The sequence below is a fragment of the Cantharellus anzutake genome (assembly GCF_015039405.1).
Source record: "Cantharellus anzutake strain C23 chromosome Unknown EI90scaffold_153, whole genome shotgun sequence".
NCBI classification, from domain to species: domain Eukaryota; kingdom Fungi; phylum Basidiomycota; class Agaricomycetes; order Cantharellales; family Hydnaceae; genus Cantharellus; species Cantharellus anzutake.
The window spans coordinates 55530-81617 of NW_024067103.1; the positions used below are offsets into that span (position 1 = coordinate 55530).

At 46.4% G+C, this 26088-nt stretch overlaps 1 protein-coding gene across 1 annotated transcript; it reads left to right on the top strand.

Annotated features, from left to right (window-relative positions):
- Nucleotides 1–2688: 2688 nt before the first annotated feature.
- EI90DRAFT_3136131 (uncharacterized protein) lies at nt 2689–3468 on the top strand (the record flags this gene model as incomplete). Its single annotated transcript, XM_039064769.1, has 2 exons — nt 2689–2952; nt 3001–3468. 2 exons carry the CDS (start codon nt 2689–2691, stop codon nt 3466–3468), a joined length of 732 nt encoding a protein of 243 aa, XP_038908525.1.
- Nucleotides 3469–26088: the final 22620 nt, after the last annotated feature.

The following is a 26088-nucleotide window of genomic DNA, read 5'->3' on the forward strand; positions in this document are numbered from 1 at the left end:
CCTTCTTCTCACCTTTTCCACTTCAGGTAAGTAGTGTAGTTTTCCCTTTTAATAATAATTCACCTTTCCACTTCAGTCTAAGTGGCCAGGGACTGCTGTCCCACATCGGGCCCGCCAGCACGCCAAAGGAGAGAACGAAGGAAGGTCAGTTGGGAGGTTCAAACGAGACCACCACCAAGCTGTTCCCTGGTTGATGGGGAAGTGTACTAGTATTATTTGTTGTAAATATAGTACCAATCCGAGTGTTTTGGCTAATTCTATTTTTATGGGTTAGTCTAAAGTTTCTGGGAATTGACTTACAGATAAACCGAGCCCTGCGGAGCTGTTCCTTTTATTGAATTTTCTTAATTTGTCTAGGTGTAATTCTGTGTAGCGTTGTTTAATTTGGAATTTAACTTGAATTAAATCTTCTACTTGGTGAAGTTTCAAAGATTCTACTCAGTTAATGGATTTGGATTGTGTCTGGAGTGTCCCTTGAGTTTGTTTTATTTTTGTCTTATTTTATTGCTTGTTTTAACAGTAGCAAAATAACTGTTTTGTGTTTACACTTTGAAATCTGGAGTGTTAACCAGCTCTCCTGTTGAAATATCTACTTAATATTTCTCTCCTTAATTGCTGCCTTTTACTACAGTGGCAATCTTAACTGTATATCACTTTTTCGCACTGGAGTGACAACCAGAAATGCTTGAGAAAAATAATACTCTATTTTCTTACTTCTCTGAGGGGGGCGAAAAGTCGCAGAAAGGGTCTCCCTTTTATACTCCTTGGGTCGCCTTCCTCCTTCACGCTCTACCTCGTATTCACAGGATTTATTTACAGTGTATTTTTCTCAAACTGAATAAAAAATGAAATTTTCACGCTATAGTTCTACTGCGCTCAGACTGCACCTAGAATCCTTATTGTCCTTCCTTGCCTAAGCTATTTTAATGGTTAATTAGAACTTGACTGCACTGCATTTGTCACAGTTTCCTATTTCAAATTCCTCATATTTACCATTAAATTCGCTATGACTCGGTGATTCTGAATTCAAACTTCGCATTACTATGTGTATGGCTGCGCTGAGACCTTCAGCTGATTTATTCCATTTTTATTCAGTGACATTTAGTAAAAATGAGACTTGAAATGGTAAATGAGTGAATTATTCAGGTTTAAAACCAAAAGAAAAAGTTGCTAGTAGTCAAGAATTACTCAAATGAATGTATTGTAGCTCTCCACTTCATTAGAATATTGTTCCCTAAAATTCCTGCCATGGTCCGTCATAGTTTAGTGGTTTTCGTGGATTTCGTTCATCTTCCCTGATTCCCCCTTGTATTATCACATCCTAATCCTCCATATGTATTGTTTGTTGTTATAGTAGGTCGTCCTCGAAGATATCATATTTTTATGTATTTTATTTAGGGCTCTGGACCTCTTGAAGCTGTTTTCCCGCGTGTTTTCAGGTTTCTAACTTCATGTCCTAGTATCTCATTCATTTATGGATGGTTTCTCACGTTTTTGGTATCATAAATTTTCATTTATTCCCACCTTTCCAATGGTACTAAAGTTGTGTTCTATTTCCTGGTATTCGTCGAGTTAGCAAAAGTTCGCGCACACATTCGGTAATCACATGCATCATTCCCATAGTCGTTCATATGCGGGCACTGTTTCTGTTTAATTGTTCGGGATTTATGATATGTGCAGGTGTTTATATCTTTCATATGGGCTTCTGTGATTTATTTCAGATTTTTCCCTGATGATTTAAGGTTGTTTTGCACTTTCCGTGCTTTGTTTTGACCGGGCTCTTCCTTATTTGGACGGAAATTGGTCTTCGCGATCTGCCGAAGTGCAGATCTCGGTTCCGACAGCCGGTTCCCTTCGCATTGCCACCCTCACATGTCATCAAACATGATGTGGATTTCTATATTCCCATCATTGGTATAACTTTACAACGGCTGGACCGTTTGGGCTGAAAATTTGCATAACGATAGTTTCTTATTTTTCATAATTTCCGTGTAAATTTCGTTGTATGTTTTAATTATGGATCCTTCGTAAACATCGTTTTTTCCCTGAGCTCGGACTTTTGATGTCGCTATTCCCATTATTGGATATCTCATTAATGCGTGATCCTTTTATTATGAAAATTTGGGTGGATTAAGATTAGATCCCTTCCTTTCTAATGGGCTATCAAGCTTGTCTCGGTCGTTACTGGTTATTCTTTGCGCTTGCTTTTTAAGCGTTGTCCTCGTTTTGCAGGAGTTTTAGTCATATCTCCGTCGTTTATGGATAGTTTTCCCTGTAATTACTTTCATTGGGTCCATTTGAGGGACATATACATTTCCTATTATAAACACGACTTTGAATTTTGCATTAGTTCCTGAGGAATCCTTGTTCTGCGGTACTTCCATCCTTGGCTATGTGTGCGGACGTGGGAAAGTAGTTTCCGTGGAGGCTCTCTGATTGTTTCTATAGTCAAATCTTGGTCGATTGACCTAATTCTTTCTTTAATATTTGGTATAAATTCCCCCGAGAATTCCGTTTTGTTGATGCTAAGCTTGAAGTATTTTTGCTAATTTTCTTTCCTTCAATTTATCACATATAGTCATAATAATTCGTAAAAATTTGTAAAAATTCATTAAGATTCAGGTCCTTCTATTTTCTCATATCTACTTGTCGTATGGGGTTTTGTGATTTATCTGGCATATTTTCATAATGGGTTTCCATAGTGTGACCGTTATTTCTCCTACAGCGGTAACGGTGGAAAACCCACCCCCAAACCCATCAACCGATGGGGATCCCACTGTCGTCTCTGAGAAGACAAAAGAACCCACTGTTGAGGCGCAAGCACCCCAAGAGGTCCCTGTAGTCCCCGTCAGTCAAACGGGTCAACCAATCATTGGGGTCCCAGTAGCTGAAGGGATCCCCACTGCCACTGCTGTCACCACAGAAGCGGCAAATCCACACCCATCTGTTGAGGTACAAGAACCCAATGGATGATTTGTTCCCATCTTTAGTGGAACTAAGCCACCTACCCCATTGATGGCGCCAGTAACCACTGACACCAAGGGGAAAGGTAGGGAGATCGACCCAGGACAACTGGCTGGATCATCGACTGCAGGGGAGAGTGGAATTTTTCCACCCCATTTCAGGCCAGGCTTCATGCCCACGCCATTCATTCTGTCGTCGCAACCCATGCACAGTGGGGTGAAAATACCATGTGTTGACATTACTCAAATGTGTAATCTCCCTCCTGACTACAGGAGGAAGAAAATAGTGCCAATGAAGCCCACTGTGGAGATGATACAGGAGGAGGACAATGACATGGAAATTGTCAATGATGCATACGATTATCACACATGGAAAAAGCACCCGATCCACATCCAGGATCGTGTAGATGACCGGCCAGCCAAGGTCAGACCAATCTTCGCTGAGCCTTGTAGGAATATACAAGTTACAACACTAAAACAACCAGAAACCATCACAGAAAATTAGATAAAAATCATACAACCTCTGCGGACCAGAAATAGAAATAGTAATAAAATCATAACTCAGCGAAACAAATTGAAATAAATTATCGAAAAAATACTGAAGAACAGAGTCAATGGGACGAGTATCTACGCAAACTTTCAAGTCTAGGGATTAAAAGATGGTCCAGAAAATGAAGAAAAACAGCAAATAAACCCACATGAAAACAAAAACAAGGTTTCCTGTATCAAATAAAATATTAGAAATTCGCGGTAACGTGGGAAAATAGTTTTACAAACGTACGAAACGAATTACAAAGAGAAATCGGAAGAAAACCAAGGAATTCACATAATGAAAAATGGTCAGGTACGAGGAAAAGATGAAAGAATTGGGAATATTTATACGAGGAAAATAGGGAAAAATATGAATCCTTGTTGGTCTTAAAGAGTTGAAGTATAGGTCTGTGTACAAAAGGATTTCATGTTAAAATCTGAAGAATTGAGGAAGAAACGGATTTAACAAGATTAAAACACACTTGCAGAGAAGACTGGCTCAAACGTCCTGAGTTTGTGGTAGAAACGGATGAGCTAGAAATGCTAAACTAAAGAGTTTGAGTCCAGAAACAAGGCATAATTTATCCAGAATTAATTGTAGCAAAATGGGTGAGCTAATGCCAAAGCAATCTGGAGAGCCTCAAAATTAAATCTTGAAAAATTCATATCTTCATAAATAATCCTTGTAGTTTACTGTTGTTTATACCGACAGAAAGCTACACCCTTAAGCTAACAAATAACCCCATGACATGTGACTTAGAATAAAGTGAGTAAACAAGGGTAAACAAGGTCATGACAGGTGTTAGGCAGTGCAATCAGCTAATTCCCACACCAAAACTTCCAGAAGGTTCTAGAAGCAGAATGGGATGCTGATCACTTACATAAGAGGATTACTAAGCTCAATACAAAGATTACTCTACAATGTAAATAGTAAAGTGACATGTGAAAACAGAGCCCTTAGGAAAGGTATAAAAGACCTCACTTTCTGGTCTGACCCCTCTTCCTTCTTCACTCTACATGCTCTGGCTCATAGGTCATAAGGTGTCCTAATAAAAATTAAGTTTTATTAGTATAAGTGTGCAGTTCAGATCACATCTGAGTAAAAGTGATCAACCCTCAGTAAAAAGTTAAGAAGAAGTTAAGAAATAGTGACATTGAGTCAAGTCAGTTGGAGTCGCTCCGAGTTAAAAGTGACAAGACAGAGGTGAAACGACTAAAAATAGCAGGTCTATAGCGCGATTTTCGTGTGGAACAATCAGGTAGACAAGTGAATTGAACCCTGAGAGTTACATACACACACAAACAATTAGTAACACATACAAATATCAATACACAAAGCAACCAAAACACTACAGTGGTTGAGTTAAAGTACCAATACTAACATATAAGTATCAGAAGAAAGAACAGCCTTTTATAGGATTTCTGTTCTCCTCCTTCAGCGTATAGTGTGGGACGCTAAATTTTGGCACTTCAATTTGCTTCCAACAAACTTTCTTTTCAGCCCTGTCATATCACATCTAAACATCACATAACCTAGTGCAAAATGATTGCATTTGGACACTCTTTCAATGTATCAGGATAGATTTTTGTTCTTTTAAGTTTTAAGAAAAAACCTGCCAGCAAATTGGCCACCTCATCTTCCCGATTAGGAAATACAATGACACCCATGAGAGGTGCCTACTGGGTTCCTGTGGCTAAAGTCACACACATGAGAAGGTTTAGATGTCTAAGATACACATGAAATCTCGGTATCAGCAATAGGAGTTAGCATCATGTGCAAGGACTCAGTTAACACCGTGCCCCCTGCCAAAACTGCTTGTCAGCACCAGGCCCAAGTGAAACTACAGGAAGCCTGTGTGTCATATCCATCCCCAGCCATCGACTTCCACTCCCTCCAATTCCTCCAGTCTACCTCCGCTCCTTCTTCACTAACCTCGGAGCTCCCGTATTCCGCAATCACCTCGGTACCCCTCGATGGTCACCACCCCCTCTTTTCAATTTATTACCTACACCTCCCTAAGTACGGAGCCCTGAAGGCCTCCAGACAGCTCCGACATCCACTAGCGCACTCCCACCTCTGCTGGGCAATACACTCGCTTGCCCTGCAAGCCCACCTTCGGGCCTATCCCTCCTTTCCATTTCTGGGTTATTGCCTACCATTCCATTAACCCCATAACCCGACTCGTCAGTAATATTCAATCGGCTAATGTCTAAACCCCATTAGCTCGGCTCGGCTCGGCTCCACCATTTGCGGGCCTGCCCTCATTGTAACTATATATATGCTCAACTTGTACATAGGTTACACCTCAGTAATAAAATCAACTAGAGTTTACCCCCTTCAGTTCCGGTTGCCAGTTTAGTAAGTTAGGGCATGGACGTGTTACTTGGCACAGCGCTCCTTGCATAAGTCGCTGAGGCCGAAGCCCTCCACCATGGAGACACTCCTTCGTCTCAACCTGGTCTCTGACACTGTGGCCATTCACTATTTCAGTCTGTTCTCACTGTGTCTATCCTCCATTCACCAATTATTCCAACTTTTTTTCCCTCAGACATTTGGCCACCCCCCAAATTTTCGAAACTTTATAAAATAACATTTTATTGCCATGTTTCCTAGTAGGATTTTAATTTGAATCAAGTTTTCTGCATTGGTTAACTCGGAAAAAACATGCAAGGAAGTTTCGTCCCAAACCATAGTCTCAGCAAATCCACTTTCAATTTTAACGCCCATCTGGATACAGACATGGCATTCGTATACAATGTGGGTCATGGGGCAAATGGTGAAAACCCCAAAAGACTGACCCACAGCACAGCACTCAGATGGGTGCTGGACAACTACCACCACTTCTCACAACCACCTGCGGCTCCAGAAGGGAGCAAGAGGCATGTAGACCAAGTTAGGTCTAACTCAGGAAGAAGGCCTTGCCGTCCAAATGGGGATGGTGATGACAAGGATGGTGGCAAGGGTGGCTTGTCCTGGCCCAACCCACCATTCCCTGACCCATTTGGCACCGAGATAAAATGGGAGCCTTCATCTAATTTCCCAAACCGCTCGTCTGTACAACCCGGTTTGTTTGACTCAACCATGCGTTCATATGCAGCTCCTGCAGCATGAGTAGTGCCTGATCCGTCTGAGTTCATGGCTCGGCTTCTTGAGTCTGCATGCTGAAGTGTAGAAGTTCGGATCCTGCAGCCACTGCCTGCAGATGTCCATCCAGAACTGCTCAAAAAGATGCAGGGACTAACTCCAACCATTAAATGGTCTGGAGAAAATAACTCAAAGTTATTTCACAACTGGCTGCACTCCTGGCTAGCATATATGTCGTCGTGTGGGTGGAAGGGTGAAGCTTACAATGAGTTTCACATCCACACTTTGACAACTGCCATCGAAGGTGAGGCACAAGACCTCCTAATGCACTATATATGCATTGGAGTGCAGAACAGGGAAACTCCCCCATTCTGGGATCTGCTAGAGATCCTTATCTGCACTTTCATCAAGAAGTCTGCAGCAGTAGCGTCCACAAAAGTGTTCAAAACGCTTTCGTACGATTCCACGAAGGGAATCAAACACTTCTATAATCAGCTGTATCATGCAGCTGAGGAGATGATCATGCCTCCTGACCAGGCAATGTTCAATGAATGTTTCCTGAACGCCATCCCTGGCAAAATGCATCAGGAGATGGTTATGCGCCACAAAATTTCCGTGGATTACACAACGAAAGACGAGTTGTGGACTGCCATGCTCCACCTGGACCACACATACAATTCAATTAAGGCAATCTCTGCATATTGTAACAACTTGCAGGCGCCAACCGCATCGAAAACGACGCAAAAACCCAATACCAATACTGCAGCAGCAACCAAAAAGGCTGCTGATTCCTCATCCACAAAGAAAGTGTATAAAAACACCTTCAGTGGGAACACATCAACTCAAAAGAGCGGGCAACGCTCGACCTTCTGCACAAGCTATTTGCTGGCTCCAAAAACAGAGAAGTCGATGTCGTCTACAACAACAAAATAGACACCATCCTTGGATAAGGATGGGAAACCACGTTGTTATACATGCAGGAAGGTAGGGTATCAACGTGATTGCCCAAATCACAACAAGCCCAAACCACGCATGTACAATATAGCCATCGAATCTGACAAGCAAGACCTACAGGACTCAGAGCCTGTAGAAGAACCGGAAGGTGTTGAAGATCCTGCAGAGGTGCAGGATTATATGCCCGATGATGAAACATTCGACGATACACTCATGGACAACCTGTATGATCCCAACCTCCTTGCTGAGGTGGAGGAGGAGTACGTACAGGTGGATGCCGACATTTTTGTTGGTGCAATGACGTTCATGGACCCCACAGACGAAAATTTCACCATTAAACTAGCGTCTGCTCAGCAAGTGGACAAACTGCCATCTGATGAGCAGATAGTGGCTGAGCTTGTCGACAATGCAGTAAAATCTTACAAAAGGGACGGCATAATACCGGTCCCTAAATCTTCATCCACCAAACCGTCAATGCAAAGTGTGCCAATATTCAACGCGAAGTTTAGAATCTCATGAGAGGCAGGTAAATACCCTGAAAACCGCAGCACCGATTTAAGGCAGACACTCACCAGCGAGGTTAACATCGCCAGGGTAAACGCTTTTGTCCTATTTGATAGTGGCACTGAAACAGATGCCCTATCTCCAGATTTCGTCCAAGCAGTGCACATTCCACTGCTCGAGTTGCCAAACCCCTTGGTTCTCCAAATGGGGACCAAAAACAGTCGATCGTGCATAATGTACAGCACGAATACTCCCATAACCATTCATGGGATTATGACTACTCACTACTTTGACGTCATTAACATTGACTGCTACGACACCATTCTCGGAGCTCCTTGGATGAATGCCAATGGAGTGTCCCTCAATTTCGAGAATCACACTGTCCACATAAAGACGGGTGACATCAAAACGTTTGATGTCCTAACAGAATGGGGAAAAACTTCCGTGGGGGCTGCTGCATGCGGTCACCCCAAACTTCCCCATGCACCGAGAACTGAGCTGTCATCTAAATAGATGGCATGATGCAATATGGCAAAGGCTGTAACCCCTTCGCCATGCGTACTTGCCATGTCCGCTCAAAAAGACGCAGACACCACCCAGTGGCCCAATCACTGGCCAAGCCCTTGGTCGAAAGACCTCAGGCTTCCCGACTGTTCCCATTTAGAAGGGCTGCCAATGACAGACCCTGAATTCATGCCACTCAGAAATTGGTGGTGTGAACATTTCAAGGACATTATGGCACCAGCCCCTGAGGTCCTACCTGTCATATCCATACTCGGCCATCAACTTCTACTACCTCCGAACTCTCCGGACTACCTCCGCTCCTTCCTCACTAACCTCGGAGCTCCCGTATTCCGCAACCACCTCCACTTCTCTTCGATGGTCACCACCCCCTCTTTTCAATATATTACCTACACCTCCCTAAGTACGGAGCCCTGAAGGTTTCCGGACAGCTCCGACGTCTGCTAGCGCACTCCCGCCTCCGCTGGGCAATTCACTCACTTGCCCTGCAAGCCCTCCTTCGGGCCTATCCCTCCTTTCTGTTTCTGGGTTATCGCCTGCCATTTCCACTAACCCCGTAACCTGACTTGTCGGTAATATTCAATCGGCTAATGTTTAACTCCATTAGCTCCGCTCCGCTCGGCCCCGCCATTTATGGGCCGGCCCTCGTTGTAACTATATATATACTCAACTTGTACATAGGTTACACCTCAGTAATAAAATCGACTAGAGTTTACCCCCTGTTAGTTCCGGTTGCCAGTTAGTAAGTTAGGGCACGGACATGTTACTTGGCACAGCGCCCCTGGCATAAGTCGCTGAGGCTGAAGCCCTCCACCACGGAGACATTCCTTCATCTCGATCTGGTCTCTGACACTACCTCCATTCAGGGAGGTTAACCACCAGATCAACTTGATTGATCCAAATAAAAAATATATAGAAAGGAGGGCTACATGCCCTCAAGCTCTCGAACCGCAGCTTCGAGAGAAAATCGCTCATTATGAGTGAGCCAAATGGTGGGAACGTAAAGCAGTCACGACAGCTGCTCCCCTTCTTTGCCTTGCAAAGAAGGGTGGTTCTTTGCAAACTGTAATCGATGCAAGAAATTGCAATGCAAACTCTATTCTCGATGTCACACCCATGCCTGACATGTGTTTCATCATGGACAGTATGGCTTGGGTTACTTATCGATCGAAAATCGATATGACAGATGTGTACAAACAGATTTGTATCGAACTGGACTGGATACAATATACCGGGATGAGTACCCCATACAGTACTTTCATATCCAACGTGCTGCAACAAGGGGACTGTAACGGCCCCTCCACGTTCCAGCGCATTTTGACTTGGATCCTAAGGGACCAAATCAGTCAAGCCATCCATGTATGGTTCGACGACATCTTCACTGGAACGACGACAGTGAAGCAACATGATGAAAAATTCTTGTGGATTTACGCTCATCTAAAAGACGAAAAGCTCTATGTGAGCCCAAGTGTCAGGGGACAAACCCGGGTTCCCATGACCCCTCTCTCTATAACCCAGAGCCTGACCTGTAACAGCCCATCTCAGGGCACAATGCTACTGTCATATCCATCCCCGGCCATCGACTTCCGGTCCCTCCGATCCCTCCGATCCAACTCCGCTCCTCCCTCACTAACCTCGGAGCCCCCGTATTCTGCAATCCCCTCGGCGCCCCTCGATGGTCACCACCCCCTCATTTCAATTTATTACCTACGCCTCCCTAAGTACGGAGCCCCAAAGACTTCCGGACAGCTCCGACGTCCGCTAGCGCACCCCCGCCTCCGCTGGGCAATACACTCACCTGCCCTGCAGAGCCCACCTTCGGGCCTATCCCTCCTTTCCGTTTCTGGGTTATCGCCTGCCTTTCCGCTAACCCCGTGAACCGACTCGTCAGTAATATTCAGTCGGCTAATGTTTAAACCCCATTAGCTCCGCTCCGTTCGGCTCCGCCAATTGCGGAACCGTCTCCGCTGTAACCATATATATATCCCACTTGTACATAGGTTACGCCCCAGTAGAAAAATCAACTAGAGTTACCCCCCTAGGTTCTAATTGCCAGTCAGTAAGTTAGGGCACGGACGTGTCACTAGGCACAGCGCTCTTGGCAGAAGTCGCTGAGGCCGAAGCCCTCCGTTATGGAGACACTCCTTCGTCTCGACCCTGGTCTCTGACAGCTACTGTGGGTAAGAAAGTGAGAAGAAGGTTAACTTCTCACTTTCCCACAGTGGCCCAATATGGCAAAAACTTCCGGGGATACCCGGAAGTCACATGAGAAGTGGGAACCGGGCCCAGAGCATGCGGCACACAGAGCATGCGGGGCGGAGCATGCATGTGGGTCCGGGCTAGTCAGGGTGTGTGCCCTGACACCAAGAAAATTTGAGCCATTCGCCCCCATACTCGACATACTAGGGTGTAAAGTGGACTCAAATGGAATCCACACAGATTCCGATAAATTAGACAAAATAAGAAACTGGCGAACACCAGAGAACCACATCAAAGTTCTTCGGTTCCTAGGTCTCATAGAGTACCTAGCCAAATTCTTGCCCAACATCAGTGCATACACTGGACCATTACAATCCATATGTACTGTTAGATCAGGTGGATTCGGACGACTCCGGAGTGGAATCGGAGACTTAGCGTGGAAGGACCTTGGCCTCAGCGACTCATGCGGAGTGCTGTGCCATTGCTGGTTGTCCTAGGGGTCCCTAATTTCGGATCTAGCAGAGGGGAAGTCTCTTGGGGGGAAATCAAGTCGATTTCGGACTAAGGACTAAAACAAGTATGTACAAGCACCTGATATATATAATGGAGAGGGCGAAAGCACAAGGAAACAAAGGGGATCCGAATCGGAATGAAGGCGTCCAAACGGGAACAAAGGGATGACAGAAGCGGAGTGGTACTGAAGGTCATAAGGCAGAACCTGTGGTATGTCCGAAAGGAGGTAAGGAGGGTGAGGCCCAGAGGGGCAGGAGGATGAGGGGAAGTGGGGATGATGACTAACTGGCTAGAATGGGAAGAAGCAGCAGTCCAAATAGGGATGAGGAGAAAATGCGAGAGATACATTACAAGCGGCAAAAGAGCCGAAGATGATCCATGGGGCTCAGAGGTTACAGAGGTTACGGAGATTATGGAGGTGGGGTTGAAAGTCCGAGGAATATTGGCAATGGTGTTTACGTAGTATGAGGTCACCAATGCAATGGACTAAGGCCGAGGTGGAGTCAAAGTCCGAGGTAGGAGCTATGATGGAGTCTCAGAGCGAAGGTACGAGCGGTGTCCAAGTACGAGGTACAGGACAGCAGTGGAAGGTCATAACTTGGCAGGAGGTCGGTGGAAGAGGACCAGAGGGAAGAGGGAGGGAAGAGGGAAGAGTGGCGGAAAGGAGAGTTGTCAGGTCCGAAGGTGAGTATCGGAGCGGATGGGAGAAGAGTAGGAGGATGACAGAAGGGTGGAGGTGTTGTGAGGAGGGAGCGGAGGAGTGGGAGGAGTAGGAAGGGGGTGGCGAGAGGAGTAGGAGGAGGGTGGCGAGAGGAGTAGTGTTCGGTCCGAGGTGAGTATCGGAGCGGACGGAGATAGGACAGGAGAGGGATGGAGGAGTGGAGGTGGCATGGGGGGTGAGAGGAGGTGTGGTGTCAGGACCGAAGGTGAATATCAGAACGGACAGCAGTAGGGCAGGACTCCGGAGGTGGTGAAGGAGGAGGTCCGGGAGTCGGGTCGGGATCGGGTATGCACGGATATGACATGTACCAGCCATATGCCATTCCGCTGGAGCGCCCTACATGAAAAGTGTTTCATGCAAACCAAAGCAATCGCATGCAAGATGCCGATTCTGAAGCCTATAATCTGGGATATACCAGATTCAATACCTTCTGAGGACTGGGGGAAGTTCCATGTCTGGGTCATCACCAATGCCTGCCCAGCTGGCATCAGGGCTGTGCTCGCACAGGGTGAGGAGTGGCAAACCTCTAACCCTGCTGCATTCATGTCGAAAAAGTTCACCCCAACTCAATGGGTGTATTTTGCCTATGAACTGGAGGCTCTAGGCATTCTAGAAGCGCTCACCAAATGGCTCGACGAGCTAACTGGTGGTCGAAAATTCACTGTGATCACTGACCACAAAGCCCTTACTTACTTCAAAGAGAAGAACCATACTGCACTGCATCACATTTGCTAGCAAAATTTCTTTCACGGTTTCAATTGTGACATCGTGTATGTACAGGGCCACACAAACAAAGTGGCTGATGCCCTATTGTGTTACTATGAATCCTCGTCAGATGAGGATGTCCACTATGACGATTATGTATCCACAGATATACAGATTGATAAGGAGGGCGACGATTTGCCCTTGGTGCGTGCTGAAGAAGCACGAGAATTATTGCACCTGCACAGGTTAAAGATGCAGTGCATATGACTGGCTGCGTCTCACTCTATCGGAGACGTTCAAGAACCACGGGATCTCGAGGCATCCGAGCTCAATCCCCCTGACGATCGTCAAGGGAGGAGGGAGCTTTCCCTCGAAGATATACTGCCACCATTGGCAGAACTATGTCCTCATGTAGAGGACAATGCTTTCATTGCAAGTGTGAAAGACAGCTACTCCAGGCACGCTGCGTGGAAAGGAATCCTCGCAAAACCTGAGGAGTTCCCCAAGTTCTCAATCGTTGATGGCCTGATTTTTTGTCTGAATGATTCAGGCGAACCACGTCTTGTCCTCCCTGAATCCATTCATCAAGGGGAGAGGATTACAGGCATTGCGATCGAGCACGCACACAGAATCCTTGGTCACCTCGGCGCCAAAAAGATGCTCGAGTGCGTACGCAAACACTACTGGTGGTCTTCAATGTCAAAAGACATCGAAAAATTCTGCACATCCTGTGGAACATGCCAGATGACCAAGAAAGGCAAACTCAGATATCAGGGATTGCTGCACCAGCTCCCAGTCCCTGAGAAGCCTTGGGAGTCAATCACCATGGATTTTGTTGGACCATTCCCGACGAGCCTGAATTATAACTACCTTTGGGTAGTTTTGTGCCATCTAACGTGCCAGGTTCACCTAGTGCCTGTGACGACCCAGGTCAAGACAATTGAGCTGGCGCATTTGTTCTTGCAACATGTCATGCATTTGCATGGCATGCCAACATCCATCATGTCAGATCGCGACACAAAGTTTATGTCCCAATTCTGGACTGAGTTGCACCAACTAATGGGTGTTAAACTCAAGTTAACCACCACATTCCATCCTCAAGGGGATGGCCAAGCAGAACAAGCAATCCAAACGGTGGTCCAGATCCTTCAGTCATTCATCCAACCCAATCAACAAGATTGGGCTGTGCATATACCCATGGTAGAATTTGCACTGAACTCAAGTGCGAATAAATCAATGGGATTTGCCCTGTTTGAGTTAGTATAATATGGATACCTCCCACAGATGACCATGTCTCTGCCATCATCTGAGTTGCCAGGGGTAAAATCCTTTGCCCAGCAGGCCCTGGACAACATCCAGGCTGCTCATGATGCGATTATCAAGAGTCATGTAGAGCAGGCTATCCAGGCAAATCGACATCGGCACCCTGATTCCCCAAACTGAAGAAGGGGGACTACACATATCTTTCAATGAAAGATCTGAACCTCCCTAAGGGGAGGGTGTGTCATATCCGTACAATCCCAACCTCCGCTCTGGGCTCCCGGAACTCCGAACCTGATTTCCAGAGTCCTACCCTACCGCTGTCCGTTCCAATATTCACCTTCAGACCCGACACCACACCACCCTCACCCCTCATGCCACCTCCACCCTCCCATCCTTGTCCTACCCTATCTCCGTCCGCTCCGATACTCATCTCAGACCAAACATCACCCCTTCTGTCACCTCCTCCTTGCCGACTTCCAAGAGGTTACCCCACCTCCAGCTCCAAACACCACCTTCAGTCCGACTCCGGAACATTCCGGGTCCGACCTCAACCTCGACACCTCCCAGATGAGCACGCAACACCTATGCTCCCGACTCCGGACCTCTGCTCCGGAATCCCGTTCGCATCTCTGTCTCCGGAACCTCCGGTCTTAGCTCCAACCTTGGACTTTGACCCCACCTCTGCTTATACCCATTGTATTGGTTAGCTCATTCCATTTAATTACATTTGCCAATATTCCGGAGTTTAACTTCCGAGTTCGGACTTTCCGGACTTACGTCGGACCTTGCAACTATTGCATTGCTCCATTCAATTCCGCTATTCTCCCTCATTCCTATTTGGGCTGCTGCTTCCTTTCTATTCAGTCAGCTGGCCATTCCCCACTCCCATCCTCCTTCCTTCCTCCTTGGGCCTTGGCCCTTCACTCCTCCTTTGGGAAACACCATTGAGTCAAACACTTGACCCTCAGTGTTGTTCCTCTTTCCATCTCCCTTTGTCTCCTTTTGTCCTACCCTTGTTCCTTTTGATTCCGGACCCCTCCTTATATACAATGTACCTAGTAACTTGTAACCTCAGTCCGAAATCGACCTGAAATGCCCCCAAGAGACTTTCCCTCTGCCAGATCTGAAATTAGGGACCCCCAGGACAACCAGCAATGGCACAGTGCTCTGCCTGAGTCGCTGAGGCCAAGGTCCTTCCACACTAAGTCTCCGGTTCCCCTCCGGAATCGTCCGCCCTCGCCCAGTTCTAACAGGGTGCACAAGTTGTTGCCAACTTATATTGGCCCTTACGAAATGCTGGAGGTATTTGAGGACTCATCAAACTACGTCCTCAGGCTTCCCCCAGTTTTGACGCAAAGGAACATCTTTGCAAAGTTCCACATATCACGGCTCGCACCTCATGAGCTGAATGACTCTGTGTTATTCCCTGGGTGCGCTGTAGAAGTATTCTATGACTTTGGCAATGACCCAGAACAGGAATACCAGGTTAAGGAAATTGTCGACCATCGGTGGGACAACAATAAGTCTTTATGGTTCCGTGTCCAATGGGGACTTGGTGACCTCACTTGGGAACCCTTAGCCAACGTAAACGATTTAGTTGTGTTGGATGACTACCTAATAGTACAAGGGGTAGAGAACATTGAGGAACTAAACTGTCAACAACGGGATCAGATGCCAGACAATAGATCCAGTGGACCATCACAACCACAGTGTGAATGTTGCCTACCGGTCCGATACCAATGCCTTATCATGGCCAACTATGGCATTGAAGCCATGAGTTGCCTAAACCGGCAGGTCCGGGAATATCCGAAGAATATTGGATAAATGCGATGAAAGCGGGATCAAATTCTGCTTCCTACCATCAAATTTGAAATCGCTCAAATGAACTCAGCTGAATCCCCCTCGTTGATTCTTCCCTCAACCTTACCCCCATCAAGGAAGCCCTTGTTGACTCCAGCCCAAATTCCCCACCTGTAAGTCCAATCACAGATGCTGCCATGTCATCGATGGACGATAACTCCACAGTCGCTCAGACTGTCGCCCCTGATATGCCCAGCACAGGCATTTTAACCCCAAAACAGGACCCTTCGGTCCTGCCCACTCGCATAAGCACGAGTGAGAAGTACCCTCACCTGCCTCGTTCCATGCAGACAGGGCTCGATCAACTTGAAATGATCACAGAGGTCATGTGGGCCCATATCAAGAAGAAACTCGAGAAACGCAAGGAGACTATGTTCGAAGATGAATGTAGGAATGATGAGCTAGACGAGCTCAGGAATAAGTATGAAATGTTACAGAACGAGGCCGACGACCTACATTCTGAAAACAACCATCTTCATTGACAGATCAAGTCCCTCCGTAAGGCTAACGACGAACTCAACGAGGACATCTTTAGAGTCGCACGCATGGCAAGGGGACACCCTGCATCTCCCAAACCCACCCCAATTCAATCTTCTACTCCCTTGTCATCACGGCCCACTCTACCATCATCCCTGGGGTTGGCCTGGTGGATCCTGTGTCGGCCAAGCCTGCACTGTCAAAAAAACCACCTCTTCCAAGAGCTGGGCCCCATGTCCGACGATGACGAGATGGAAGGCGAATGGGTTGTTGACCCTGATGCCCCCTTTGAGGAATTTGTCGCGAACTGTCCACCTGGTTACCACTACTATGAATACTACGACGCCAAGCTCACCAAAGTGCATGGCAAACCCCTACCCGCACCGACATGTTGTCGATCGGTGGCCCTTCCTACCCACTTCTACAACATTGACCATGTCGACAGAATCAAATTCCCAGACATGGCTGCGCTCCTCTGTGACAAAGAACCTAAGTGGTTCAAATTGGTTCAGAACTACATACACACCGAAGAAGGTGTGAGATTTTACGCTACGATGTACCATCTTGCCTCGTCGTTCAAGACAGGCAAGCCCTCGCAAGAGGATGTCGACACCTGTACCGACTGGTACAGGGTAGCTATGAACAACCATGCCTCACAAATGCATATGTCACACGACGACATTGAGACAGAGGTGAAAAGACTTCCCGACCAGTACCCCCCAGCTTGTATTGCATGGATGTACACCCTCGCATGTAGATGGATAAAACCAATGACTGATAATGTAACAGGTCTATCACCTAGACTCGAGACAGAGAGAAGGGGGAGGGTGGTGGTGTGCATGGGTGTAAGGTCGGTTGAGGTTCCGACCTTGGTGTTGACTCCTGCTATCCTCAAGCTGTCAGGAATTAGGCAGTATAGAGCTGTAATTTCGACAGGGGAGGAGAAGAGTGAAAACCTGTTTCACCCTTCCCCGCAATTTATATACATTGTTTACATCGAGAAATAAAGAGTAATAAACAATGAATAAAGAAAGCGTGCACAGCACGCATCACCACACATCCATTCCCTACAATGGGTGTGGTTTGTGAGGCCGGGTTTTGGTCCGTGGGTGCTACTGAGTCTGCAAAAACCTCAAACAAACACTCACCTACGTCTCTCTTGGATGTCAAGGCTGAGTATTATGATGTGAGGGGTCTTAGACATGAGCAACTAGCTCAGAGGGGGCGTTAGGGTCGTGGATGGCGTCTTTGCCACTTGGATGTAACTTCTGCTTGTCCCTTCACGGGTCTATTCAGTACTAACTTGTTATGTACAAGCTGTTATCTAGTTTATATATGTTTGAAATGGAATGAATGGCATGGGGGAATGTAAACGGGCCGTTAGGCAACCGTAAATGATGAATACCCAATTGGGAACAAAGAAACAATAAAAGAAAAATGAATGAATGGGGAATATGTGATAACGGGTCCGAAATGGAAATTGTGAAGGTTAACTCCGCAACACTTCGCCACAGCGCCCGCCTATCTTCCCGTCAGCAACCTCCTCGTCTCCAGCTTTCCAACGAGCCCCTATTCGTCCCATTTGGTGCAGTAGTTCTTGAGATGTGGCCATTGACAGGTGCTGTCAAGACCACATGAGACTATACACCGTGCTGAGCCATCCGAATATGGGGTTGCCATTCTGGGAAGTGCTCCAGGGGTAAAGGAGGAAGGTATAGCATCACCAACAGGTAGAAAAATGGCTGGGTTGTATGTGTGGTTATGGAGATCTGGAGAGGGGGTGAAATTGGCGGCATGGTTGGGCGTGGGAATTTGGCTTGGGGCTGTCGGGAATGATGGGGAAAATATGGAAAAATATGGAGTGTTGGATAGTGATATAATGAGTATCGGGAGCATCAGCAGATATGTAGTGCATGTTGGTGACCAAATTCTGCAGAATCTGATGTTTTACTGTGCACGGACTTGTCCCCACAACAACAACACTCATGAGCATCGTAAAATTCAGTGTCAAGAACGAGCACTTATGTACTCAAACCCTCCCCCAACGTCGTACTCAAACCCACCTGTGATGTATGCGAGCCCTCACCCTGTGGTGTATTCGAACCCTCTGCTGCAGTACCCCCCTCTGATGTATGCACACTTGTTGGTGTACGAATCCGCCCATGCACCACCAGTGCGTGGGCATGCTCCCTCCACTTCCCATGGGTGCAGCCATCCCACGCACCATGTCCATTACTCGCACCGTCATCAAGACGAGGATTGGTCCATGAACGACACCGACATCGAGACTCGTCACTATGATGACAACTATCTCAGCGATGATGTCTGTTATAAAAATGGGGCCTAATTGACCCATTTCTATAGCGTTCGGGTGCAGGAGAGGGCCGTGACATTGAGAAGATGTTACAATTAATGTAACAGATGTTGTAACAGTGGTGTTTACAATAACATGGACATTGGGTGTTTGGGGTGATAATAGTTGGTTAGGTTGTTACTATTTACATGTCACGTGATATTATAGTACACAGGGCCCATAAGAGGCTAGAAATGGGAAAATCCCATTTCCATAACAATGTCGTTGTCCATGCAGCAAGGTCCACAACAACTCGTAGGACCATGTTGAATCGCCCATCCAGCTCTGGCCCATCCGGGTCTGTGCCATGCAAACAAATGAGGAACTGATCCCCTCATATCCCTACCTTCATCAACAACAAGGCCATCATTGATTACTAACTTCTTACCTTCATCAACGACAATGCTGTTGTTGATTATCTACTTTGTACCATTCCTCCTTCATCAACGACAATGTCGTTGTTGATTATTCACTTTATTCTTCGTCGACCCATCGACAAACACAACTTTCGACATCGTCACTATCGACAATGGTATTTAATGACTTGTTCTCAATGACATTGAAGCCGTTTTTCCCTTTATAATTTCCTACAATCGCAGCGACAAGAAAGTCACTTCATTGTTGACAACACTGTTGTCGAGATCTGGGTGCATATGTTCCAGGAGAAACTCTAAGTGGGCTTCGCCTACAAACTACTATTATAGCCTCCTGCAATGAGTGTGCCCCCATTTGCATACATTCTTTGTATGTAGAACATCAAATTTAAATTTCTTTAATATGCTTGTTTTCCCCTTGTAAGATAGACAACTTTCATACCTCGGTACTATCCGGATGCAAATTGTCGCAAAATTTGCGTTGTGGCTCATTTCTGCCACAACACTTCTGAGGCTAATGTGGCACCAGGAAGCTGTACAACTAGTGTAGTTTTGTAGCTCCCTGGTTTCAGAATTTTAAAATTCTTTGTTATTGCCAAATAAATCCCAAAATACTTTATGATGTTGGAATCAATGTCTCTTTTAACACTGACCACAATCCAATTTAAAAAAAAAAATCGGTTTCAAGTTTGACTTGCATGGATAGAGTAAAATTGAATTCCGGCTCTTGCCGAGTACAGAAAAGGAAACCATTCATATTATACCTGTCAGGGTACCGAGCTGCTCAGACTCTAAGTCGAGGGATCCCGAGCCTTTGCTGGAGCTGAGGCCGAGGGGGACAGGATCAGTCTCAATGGGGAACCCAGCAAAGCGGATTGCAATAGGGATTCCAGCTGAGCAGCGAGGGGAAGTGAGATCATATCATTGTATATACTATGTACAACATACCTGAGCAGCGAGGGGAAGTGAGAAGAAAGTTATCTTCCTCACTCGCTACCCAGGGAATGATAAAGTCAGTATACCCAGCGAAGCGGGGCCGCTCTGCAGAAGGAAATATAACAAATGTCTGTGCCAGTCCGGGGATGATGATCAGGCTGTGCGGGTATGGGGCAGGTGTGTCATCAGTTGTGTGTAAGCAGTCCGGACTTAACCGGGCTGTACTCTGACAATACCCTTTCCCTCCCAAGTGCCAGTACACAGAAAGCGCTGCCTAATAACCTCGGAGACTACTCCAAGAAGGTATAGTGCTACCTAGCCAAGGGGGTGTCCATTCATTTTCGACTATTAAAACATAGAAAAGCATGTAAATATTAATATAAAAGTACAAATGGCCTAAATTGATAGCAAATTTTGTTGGAAAACAGTGTACCAGCATGGCCGGGTGAGTTTTGCCACAGCCACGCTCCCACGGCTGGATGAGTAACTTGCCCTTGCTACTCTATTTTTTTTCAGACTTATCCGCTCCCAGCTATACAGGAGATTCCGTTCCTTCAATTCCCTTTTTCCCTCAGTTCCCTTTGGCATAATAGCTTGAGAATGAGTTGCCTGCTTTGCTAGCACACTCAAATCTCTTCAAATTTCTGTTCATCATAAGTAAGTATCACTGACCAGAAATATTGACCGCTTGTGACCTCGCACTGCCACACTCGGCAAATCCCAGCATAGTACCGAGGTATGAAAGTCATCTATCTTATATGCTTGTGCCCTGTCTGCAATTTAATATCGCAAGGGAGGAGGATGTGAGGCCCCAGCCCATGTCTATATTCCACTGTTAGATACTGATCCTGGGTCGGGCACCGAAGGTCGCCGATGCGGACCGCTAAGGGCCGCGATGGCCGCGATGCCTCAGACAAGGCCCGAGGGTAGGGCATTTGGCCTCAGCAACTCTAAAGGGAGTGCTGTGCCCCCTAGTTGTCTCTTGGCCCTCATTTCGAACTTACTGGGGCTGCCTTGTTGGGGTCAGGGCTTGGGGTCGTGGTCAAGTCGATATTAGAGCTAAGGTACTATAATGTAGTATACAGGATATATATATGAAGGTGAAATGAATAGAAGCGGACCCGGGCCGAAGGCCGAAGGGTCCGGAAGCAAATAGGAACAAAGAGCGGGGTTGGCCGCACCGCGGCTGGCAATGACCGAGGGTCAAAACAAACAATAACAGATAAATAAACGAAGGGGTGTAGGGCCGCGATAGCGGCGATGGTATCATAGCGGAGTAGGCAATGTCGCGGAGTCACGCTAGGTCGGTACCAGAGGCGGACTCGGGGCAGGGAGGTCGGTGTGGCTGTGGGGGAGTCGGCCAGGTGCAGGGGAGCCTAGGGGCAAGCGGGGAAGTGAGCAGGGGGTCCTCAGGGAGGATAGGGCTGAGGTCGGGGCTCGCGCTCACGCTCGCATAGCGGTAACGGGCTTGGGCGGCATCGGGACGGGCAGCTAACGGGCCGGAATGCACGGCCGTGACATCCACCCACAACATCAATTGATGTTGTGTTGTCTGATAATTATGTCGCAACGCTAATTTAGCATCGCGGAAGCTTCTCTATTTATTTGTGTCGAGAATGTATTAGAATGTATATAAACCCTCGGGGTAGCTGTAAAAGGTGGACCAGCCTTTACTTCTACCCCATCAATATACAGCACCTAAAAGCGTATACTGTCAGGGATGCATCTGGGGTAGAGGGGGTCCGGATGTAGCGCCCGGCAGAGGGCCCTTGTGGGGTGTAAACCGGGCATGCGTACTGGCGGGTCCAGAAAGGGACAGCAGTCCCTGGCCACTCAGACTGAAGTGGAAAAGGTGTTATTATTATTAAAAGGGAAAACTATGCTACTTACCTGAAGTGGAAAAGGTGAGAAGAAGGTTACTTCTTCAGTTCCCACTTCAGGTACATTTATGTACATGCGGCTTGAGTCACATGACAGGTGCCATGTCATCCTTGGAGACAGCTGCATGTGCTGGGCACAGTGGGAAGCCATCTGGGGTGTCTGGGCCAGACGGGTCAATAGTACACTGATACAAAGGAAAGTGGTCCATGTAGATAGAAGGAATAAACAGGAAGAGAATGATAGGAAGAATGAAGTAAAGAAGAGAGAAGAAAGAGAGAAAAGAAAGAAGGAAGGAGGGAGGAGGGAGGAAGGAGAGGGATGGGCAGCGGGGCAGCAGGTGAGGTGTGGCCGGGTGGGTCTGGGTGGACCTGGGTCAGGCGGGTGTGCCCTGACATATACTTAGACAGACCAACTGAGGCCTGAGGCGAATGGGGGAACAGAACGTTGCAAGCAGGAATCTGCTACACTCTCCAGGAAACAGAAGGTAGCACTCCAACTCACTCCCCAAAGGCTAGGGAAGAAAGAGAAAGGGGGCTGAAAGGGGTGTTGCGGTTAGAACAGGTCCGTATATCAACGGAGGGAGGGGGGGGATTTCGGGAATAATATAACTCTGGTAACTCCTGTTTATCTTCTTTCCATGGTGGATTTCCCTAAAGGTCACAATAGGCCTTTACCAATCGTGTGGCCACTCACAGCACTCAAGTACATGGACTTCAAAAGTAGCGGGAGGGGGGGAAATCTCTAGTCCATTTCAATCGCTATGTACATATACCCATTCAGCAAACATACAATCTGTGAAAAGAGTCCGAAATATATGGGTTTGGCTGAGCTAAGCCTCCACCAATCAATGGCGGTAAGGTTCGGGTGCCATTGGCTTAGAATAAAATTCCAAACAACAATGAAAATTGAAAAGAAAAACACAAACTTCCTCATACCACTCCAAACACTGCGTCAAACCTCCATCCCTTACTCGACTCTCCTCATCCATAGCTTTCTAATGATACTGATTTTGTGAAATTTAGTGGGGATTTGACTGAGAACGGGAATTCTCAGAAATGGAATATATATCTTGATTATCTGTGCACAGGGAAACTTGGGCCAAATAATATGCCATAATTCCAAGACTCCTCCAATGTCTTCTTTAGCATTTGTATCATTTAACTGGCCCATATTCTTCTGGAATTTCACTGAGACTAGCTCGCACATGAGCATCCACATAGTCCATATTGTCCCATGACTCCTGTCATGCCTGATAATCAGAATATCTCCACAACCACTGAACCGATTAGGGTGAAATTCAACGCTGGGTATTTGGGCTTTTTTCTCGATTTAATGACCCCAAGATCGTCCTCTTCCATCAGCTTTTGACCTTGTTCTCATGGTCGCGGTCAAGTGCACGGACTTTGTTCATGAGGACATCTCAGGTTGAATTTCTCCACCAAATCTCAACCAATTCCTTCGCGGAAAGGCTCTTTCGGTTCGTACGAAAACCCTCTTTCTTCTTTCTTATTACTCCCCTCTATCATTCTTTCTTTTTCCTAATAATGTACAAGGGCAGGAGCCCAATTTTGATGTATTTGCTGCATAAGGTTCCATGAATTTGAGCACACCCATTATGCACTCCTACAACGTACCATCCCAAAACAAGTAAGACACCCTTCACCAGCCCAATCCAACCTGATTCATCTGCTTCTTGCCCATATGTGCTAAAATTATGTTGGAATCTTGTATTGTGCACTCAGCACTTTGTCATTATTGAGCCCAGTCAAGGGAAAAACATGGTAAGGTAGACAACTTACACAAGTTATCACTATCCAGAAGCAATTCATTGCAAAATCCACATCATGGCTCATTCCTTCCACAATGTTCTGGATGTGAATGTAGAGCCTGAAAGTTGCGAAATACAATGCTTTTAATTAGTTCTAGGGGACCAAATCTTAATATCTATAGTTATTATTAAATGAAATGGAAAATATCTCATGATGCTTAAATTGACCCTCCTCCTGCCCTTGGCCTTAGTTTTGTGGTTTTGAAAATATGAGAACACCGCTGTGAAGAAATAGAAATGAATTGCAGGATTTGCCAATACCACAAAAGGAAACCAGCACCTCACTGCCCTTTTCCCCCCAAAGTGTGCCCAGCATGCCTCCACACAAAAAGCGCTGTTGTGCAAATAATTTGGGTGACTATTCCAAGAAGAAGGTGAAATAATTAAACCAAAGATGATTATTTAAGAATTAATATGTTATGGAAATGGGATTTTCCCATTTTTAGCCTCTTATGGGCTCTATGCAGTACAATATCATGTGACATGTAAATAGTCACCCAAAACACCTGATGTCAATGTTACTGTAAACACCACTGTTATAACATCTGTTACATTAACTGTAACACCTTCTCAATGTCCTCCTGCACCTGAACACTATAGAAATGAGCCAATTAGGTCCCATTTTTATAACATAATACCTACAAGTTTGTACATGATGCACCAACCATGAGAAATGTTTGCTGCTCATGACCTGCACTGCCACATCCGGCAATTTCCAACATAGTGATTACTTGTGTAAGTTGTCTACCTTAGAACTACCTAATCATAGTCCAATCCTCTGGTGTTGATCACTACAGTATCTTCACCCCAAGAAATTGGCCAATGAGGTGAAAAAAAATATTATTTTGAGCATGTAATACAAGATTCCAACATAATTTTAGCACATATGGGCAAGAAGCAGATGAATCGGGTTGGGCTGGGCTGGGCTGGGTTAATTTTGGGTGGGGGTAACTACAGTTCTCCAATAAACCGTTGCAATGTTTTTCACTTTTCAACTCATGACCTTATAGCACAATGAAAATGTATTTGAAAATTTCAAAAAAATATTCAGAACATGGAAAAGTATCTCGTCTAAAGATCTGCCAATTATGTAAGCAATATTTCCATTTTTGGTAATGTTATGTAATTTATAAACTACCCAGGTCATTGCAACGGTTTATTGGAGTACCCCCAGGCTGAACAGAAAATAGGAATATCATGTGACATGTCATGTGATATTGTTTACTGTACACACTAGTAAACAAAATGACATTAATAAAGCATAAATACTGAAGGACTTCACATGATAAAGCCCCAAATCCGAAATGCACCCTTTAGCCACTTCAAAAGTTGAACAAATCCTTTCCCTCATTGATTCTGGCCATAGTGCTTGCCAAATCTCAGTTCTTACTGGCCACCATTACTCCACTGTCACTCGCCTATGGTCTAAACACCGTTCTGATGTTCCCAAGCCCAGTGGTGGTCGTCCATCCAAGCTTTCTGACACTGATATTCACCATGCTTGTCATATCCATCCCCGGCCATCGACTTCTGGTCCCTCCGATCCCTCCGTTCCAACTCCGCTCCTCCCTCACTAACCTCGGAGCCCCCGTATTCTGCAATCCTCTCGGCGCCCCTCGATGGTCACCACCCCCTCATTTCAATTTATTACCTACGCCTCCCTAAGTACGGAGCCCCGAAGACTTCCGGACAGCTCCGACGTCCGCTAGCGCACCCCCGCCTCCGCTGGGCAATACACTCACCTGCCCTGCAGAGCCCACCTTCGGGCCTATCCCTCCTTTCCGTTTCTGGGTTATCGCCTGCCTTTCCGCTAACCCCGTGAACCGACTCATCAGTAATATTCAGTCGGCTAATGTTTAAACCCCGTTAGCTCCGCTCCGTTCGGCTCCACCAATTGCGGAACCGTCTCCGCTGTAACCATATATATATCCCACTTGTACATAGGTTACGCCCCAGTAGAAAAATCAACTAGAGTTACCCCCCTAGGTTCTAATTGCCAGTCAGTAAGTTAGGGCACGGACGTGTCACTAGGCACAGCGCTCTTGGCAGAAGTCGCTGAGGCCGAAGCCCTCCGTTACGGAGACATTCTTTCGTCTCGAATCTGGTCTCTGACAATGCTTGTCATCTCATCAACTCTGGGAAGGCTGACAACTCATCCCAAGTCACCCGAATACTCCGAAACATCAATGACACATCCCTCTCCATTGAGACTGTACGTAAAGGGCTCAAAAAAGCTGGTTGGAAAGCAGTGGTGAAGAAAAAAAGGCCTATGCTCACCAGGCGTCACAAGAGGGACAGGATGGATTTTGCCCTCAGCCACAAGGAGTGGACTTTAGAGGACTGGAAAAGAGTTGTATGGTCTGATGAGACTAAGGTGAATCGTCTGGGCTCAGATGGGAGGAAATGGGTGTGGAAGCGG